The following is a 6,339-nucleotide window of genomic DNA, read 5'->3' as shown; positions in this document are numbered from 1 at the left end:
TTTTTGTTTTTGGAACTTAAAAAACCCAATTAAATTTTCTAATGTTCTATTATTTGTTTTAGTAAAAACAAAAGTGATAAGGATTACAGACACCGGTATAATAACTAATAAATGTTAAATCTGCCCAGATGTATTCTGTATATTCTGCTTAAAGATTATTTTAGTTTATCATTTACATAGTGAAACCAACTGTGACTCGTGTATTTTATTGTCACTCATCTTATTTTAAGTGAAGCACTTTGAACTGCGTTGTTTTCTTATGTGAGGCACTGTGTACTGCACGAAAGGAGCTACAAATAAAGTTTGACTTAAACATTTCTACCATTTTTTTTGTCAGTAAATTCATTCAATAAGTTGCTGCTGGAGTCGCGTGTTTTCAGGCAGAGAATCAGACTCAGCTGATTCACCTGTCGAGAGAGACACACCTGCAGGTCGTTACTGATCAGCTTTGAGCTTCTGAAACTCTTCTGTCTTCCCTTTTCATTTCTTCATCCCTTTTCATTTAAATGAACTGTATTGAAAATGAATTATTATCTGTGTGACTGATTTCTTAATTTAAAAAATCAAGCAAAAGGTAATAAAATAGTTAATTAACCTGAACCAGCGCGCATGAAGGTTTATTTTTGACCTGTTGCAGTAGTTTCCAAGGGCAACACCGAGAAGTAACACACATGCACTCCACAGTAATTTCACATATTATAAATAATATCACCTGTTGTAAACTTTTCCAAAACTCTGCATCATCTCTGAATAAAACCTGCAGACCGGACGTCAGGCTTTTTTACAGTTTCACATCAGAGATGGGGAATAGGAAAATCATTCTGCAATCAATCAATATATTAAATATTAAACCAGATTCCAGTTGTTTCTCTCTTTAAAGCTGAATTCACAGCCTTTATGTTTTCACTGCTGATCCCTCATGAGGATCAGCACTTTAATATTAAACTATAAACCGCCTCTCGTGTCTGACGTCTTACCGGACTTTCCGTTGGTGAACTCTTCTCCGCTCTCGTCGTCCACAGGGATCTTCTCGTACTTGCCGTGACCGGTGACGACAAACTTGTACTTTTTCCCGGCTGCCGAGCCCTGAGCAGAGAAAACACATGCTTCAGTTTGTTCACTTTGAAATCATCTGTGATGGATCATCACCCTATAAGATTAATAAACTGTAATTTAACCATTTCACATCATTTCACAACTCTGCTACAAACTGATTCACAGAGGTAAAGAAGTAAAGAAACAACATTTGATCTGTTTCTGACTATTTTCACATTTGAATAATAATATAAAATATATATGATACGTATTTAAATAAAATGCTGAGGAAAAGGACTGAGTTAACACCAGTGAAGAAGAAGTGTGTGCTGACCTTGGCTCCTTGTCCCGGCCTCCCTGACGAGTCTCCGATGATCTCCCACATGTTCTTCTTCTGCATCACGTCTCCAGGCTTCACATCCTGACAAACCGATCAATAATCAATACAAACAGGCCGCTCGATAACTCTCCAGCTGTTTCTAAATATTCTTTTTCATTCATTTGAAATTCACTGAACAAAAATACAAACGCAACACTTTTGTTTTTACTCCCATTTTTCATGTTGAAATAAAAGATCAGAGGTTACGTCTCTTTAATGTTGTTCACAAATGTGCTTTTCAAAATAAAACTGCACGTTTAAAAGTTTCCTTTTAGACTGTTGTCTTGTCTAACTGTTTTGTTTTTTTCAGTTTGTGTATTTGCTGTATTGTGTCTCTGTTGCTGATCATCGTTTGTACATCATGTGAACTGAAACTCAAATAAAGAAAGTGGTCAAAAGTAAAAAGACATTGATCAGGCTCTGAACTTTCTTTATGGGGGGGGGGTGATTTTGGATCAGAAAGAGTTGATCCGGCTGTTGATTGTCGGGCTGCTTCTCTTCCGAGTTGCTGGATATTGGCAGGAAGTGGAAGCTCTGGCGACATTCAAGACCTCAAAACCTGCAACATCTGTGCACGTGTTTTATTGTGACGAGCCCAGGACACATCTGTGTAGTAATCATCAGCATTTTGATGTGACACACCTGTGTCACTGAGACATGGTGAACAAGATTTAAGAGACATAAACTCTGACCTCTGAGCAAATAGAAAAAAATCTTAGATATTTTATTTCAACTTGTGAAAAATTAAAGTAAAAACAAAAGTGTGATGTTTCTATTTTTCTCAGCGGAGTCAAACAGGTCACAGCAACAGTTACAGCAAAGGAAGAAGCTGTTTTAACAGTTGTTGTATCTTGTTTCTCCACTAGAGGGAAACCTCACATCACAAACTCACAGAGCTGCACCTGAACACATCACCGTCAGCTCAGGGTCTATTTTTAACCGCTGCAGCTCTGCTCTGTAAAACTTTGTCCTCGAGTCTGATCTCTAATCTTTTATTATCAAATATTTCCATGAGACCTGAGATGTGGTGGTTTTGGCTCTGAGAGGAGACACGAGGCGACAGGAAGAAGAAGAAGAAGAAGAAGAAGAGACGAGCTTTAATAAACGGTGTCAGGAGGAGAGTTAGTGACTTACTGCTGCTTTGCAGGGCGACTGTCTGCTGCCGTCAGACGGGCCTTTTACCCACTGGGTGATCAGGCTGGCCACGCCCACCTTCAGACCATCAGCGTCCTGAGTCAGAAAAAACAAACAAAAACGCTTTGTGTTAGAGAGATTCACCATCTTGGAAGTTTGAGTTCCAGATTTAGAAACGTACAAAATCATCATTTTATAATAAGAATATATAATCTCTTCATTCGACGTGAGATTTCTGTAAAAAGGTAGAAAATACTAAGGAAACTCTTCTGTCACTTGTGTCCGTCATTCTCTCACCAGACTCCGACACACAGGGTTTAACCGCTGAAGTCCTGAACACGATCCGGTCAGAGCTTCGCTAAAGTGAAAATCTGCTCATTAGTAAATGGAGCCTGTTTGAGTTTCAGTCAGATGTGGTATTTAATTACTGCAGAGAGACTCCAGTAACGACTCGGCTCTGTCACGGTGACACTCTCCATGTGTCCATGTTCTCTCGGCACGAGTCTCGCTGGTTTCCACTGATTAAAGACACTTTCATGTGATTGTATCGTGTTCGAACCCTTTTGTCGTCTGCTTCTCTTTAAAGGTCTCATGTTGTATAAACAGCTGTTAATCCCGTGGGATTTACACAACGACCACGATTCATTTTCTCAACCTTCATTTCTTATGAACGAAGAAACTCAGGCTGCAAGATCTTTTTTTTCTTACATTACAGCCGAGAAAAAGCAGGTTCATAAAAACCTGGTACCACCACGGGAATCATCCAGCTGCTGATCGTCACCAGGTCTCTGTCTAAATGCCAAGAAGTCGTCACTTTAACAGATAAATGAAACCAAAATGTTTCATATTCCAAATCTGAAAAGGGCTTAAATGTAATTTTTTTTTAAAAAGTATAAATTTTAACGGGAGTTTTTTGGACTCAGCATCTGGACAGGACAGATGTGAGTAAATGTTTGTTTTCACCTTTTTGTTTGAAGAAAAAAGAATCAATCTGTTTGTTTCTGTGTCTCTTTTCCCCAGTTCATCCACTAGGAGTCGCCACAGTCTGAACCTTTAAACTCAGTCGCTCCCGGTCCATCATCCACTTATCACCTACACGATGTTGGAGCAGGAAGTAGCCGGGTCCCTGACTGTTCTCTCACCTTGCAGGTCGCTCCTTTAGTGGGACTCTGGGTCCAGGCCTCTCCGGCCTCAAACAGGTTCTTCTTGGAGGCGACGACCTCAGGTGAGCTGGGCAGGTCGGACAGCGATGCCTTCACTGCCCGGGCCTCCTGGGAGTTCTGCACAGCAACAAGCCTGGATTAGTCCTGATGTTAAAAACTTTTCTTTTTGTTTCTGTTGCAGCTGCAACAGTTCTGATGTAACATCCTTATAAGATTATTATATATTATATATATATATACATATATATATTATTTATAAATCAGTCCTGGAATATTTTGTACCAGGTTTCTCCTCTGTGATAGTTCTGTTTTTTATTATTAAACTTCGTCACAATCAGAGTTTTAAATTTCCTAATTTATTTACATAAATTCTGCCTTTATGAAAATAATTTTGAGGAATTTCATTTCAGTCCATTTAATTTTTATTAGAAATAAAGCAAAAGCAAAAATAAAATGTAAAAAATTACAATCATTTATTTTGTATGTTATGCTTTGTTGGATTACTGTCTGTTGCTATTTTGTTTATAAATACATTTTATTATTATTATTTATTAATTTGCAATTTCATTTTCAGGTTTATGTTACACATCGTCAGCGGAATAATGTAATAAAACAAAAATTAAATCAATTGTTTGTCAGTTCAGTTCATTTACTGCAGCTTTAAACATGAAGATGAGAACTGGATTTTTACATTTTAGTTTTAATTGTGCCATAAAACATGTGCACACAAATAGAAAATATACATTTCTGTTTTGTAATTAATCAAATCAGAAGTTAAATTCATGATTCAGTTATTCCATATTAATATTGGCAACATGGACTTCCATACATCCTGGGTTTGAACAGTGATGAACAGTAATAACGCTGATTCATGAAGGATGAGATTTAAATAGTGACAGACAGATATTATCTCAAATTTATAGTGAGACTGTTTTTTCTTCTTCATGCCTGTAATTTTTGCTCTTTATTGCTCTTTGTGTGAAACCTGTGCTTCATAAATAAAAGTGACTGGAGGTAACCTGGGGTCATTCACTGAGCTGTTAATCAGCCTGGGAACGTCCTGAGGCGACGACTGAAACCAGGGAACGGAAGGATGAGAATAAAGTGCTCTGAACGCATCGCAGGTCTGCGCCACACGAGCAGGAATAAAAACAGAGAGCCGTGAAGTCGCCGCCCAGGTGCTGCAGAGGTTTGTTTGTGACTCCAGCACAAAAAGGGTCAGAGCTGCTTCTGCTTCTTCAGCTGGTTCAAAACAATGAGGGTTCAAAGGTCGACGTGAACATCAGCAGCTTCTCACTGAGCAGAAAACACTGTGAAGGAGGACTTCCATGTTTTTACTTCCTGACTGCCACATTAAAGCTCCTCCAGTGTAAAGGTCTGTGTCCATGTGTAGTGTGATTATAGATCAGCTCTAGCTTCTATATTAATACTGTGAAAGTATCAAAGCCTCAGTCCACAGAGAAATGCACACAGCCTGTATTCAGAAACTGAGCCTTAAAACCAGCCGTCAGGACTTCTGGAACTTTGTGATGTCACAACAAAGCAGTCACCAAGCCCCGCCCACCTGGACCCACCATCCAAACCTTGCAGGATTTGGTTTTTCTGAGTGTTTTTACCTGAAATCTGCTGTATTTATATATCGCTCAGAAAATAGTTGGCTTGTTCACGTGTGTGTGTGTGTGTGTGTGTGTGTGTGTGTGTGTGCGTGCTGACCTCCACAGCGTGGGCGTACTGCTCCAGCTTGTCGTCGATCTTGGACGTCAGGACGAGAGGCTGCGTCTTCTTAAAGCTGTTACTGATTCAAACAAAACGACGACAACAAATGAAACGAGTTCAAACCAGAGACGCAGATCTGGAGTCAGATTATTTGTTTTCTTATCAGACCTTGATTTCTCCCTTAAAAAAAGTGATAAACTCCTTTGTCTCCATTTCAAATGAAAATATTCTTTATTCTAGTGCATCGCTTTAGATGCAATCCCCCATGATTTATCTATGCCACGAGAATTTTAAATTAATTTTCTTTGATTAATTCATTACTTTGTATTATGGGATTTTTAATTCTTCTTTTTTCTTTCTTTTCAGTTTTTCTTTCAGTAGAAATAAGAAAACTAGAATCAACACCTCATAGTTACATCATTAGATAACGACCAGAGGTGTTTATACACAACATTATGATGTCACATTGAAGTTGACCTTTGACCCTTTGTATATAAAATGTCATCATTTAATTTTATCCTTATTGACATTTGAGTTAAATTTTGTCATAATTAGTGAATGAATTTGTGAGTTATGGTATCAAGCGTGTTTTGTGAGGTCACAGTGACCTTGACCTTTGACCTTTGACCACTAAATTATAATCAGTTCATTGTTGAGTCCAAGTGAACGTTTGTGTCAAATTTGAAGAAGATATCATGTTCACGACCTGAAAATATTAAAATAAATATAATAAAAATATGTGAAGTCACACAAATGCTACAAATTAAAATACTAAATTTAAGTGGGAAAAATGAATCAGCACTAGAATGGACTGTGACTTTATGCTCCTTTAGTTTCCCTTAATGTTTCTCCAAAATAACAGAGTGTATCTCAGGTCAGTGATAATATGTAAACGAGTTTTCATGTGTTCCT

The 6,339-nt window shown here is 38.1% G+C and overlaps 1 protein-coding gene across 3 annotated transcripts in view; it reads right to left on the bottom strand.

The window, feature by feature from the left end:
* Positions 1-6,339, bottom strand: part of lsp1a (lymphocyte specific protein 1 a) — a 36,724-nt gene that overhangs the window by 6,239 nt on the left and 24,146 nt on the right. For all 3 annotated transcript variants that reach the window (XM_023429142.2, XM_087180088.1, XM_023429141.2), the window contains 5 exons: positions 5,425-5,506; positions 3,691-3,828; positions 2,549-2,644; positions 1,370-1,456; positions 978-1,086 (listed from right to left, as the gene is read on the bottom strand). In XM_023429142.2, the coding sequence (XP_023284910.1) occupies positions 978-1,086; positions 1,370-1,456; positions 2,549-2,644; positions 3,691-3,828; positions 5,425-5,506 (512 nt within the window). The remainder of the gene's footprint in view (positions 1-977; positions 1,087-1,369; positions 1,457-2,548; positions 2,645-3,690; positions 3,829-5,424; positions 5,507-6,339) is intronic.

Source organism: Seriola lalandi, unplaced genomic scaffold (assembly GCF_002814215.2).
Source record: "Seriola lalandi dorsalis isolate HSWRI2012SDOR001 ecotype SW California unplaced genomic scaffold, Sedor1 jcf7180002054888, whole genome shotgun sequence".
Classification (NCBI taxonomy): Eukaryota; Metazoa; Chordata; class Actinopteri; order Carangiformes; family Carangidae; genus Seriola; species Seriola lalandi.
This window is presented reverse-complemented; position numbering and strand designations above follow the sequence as displayed.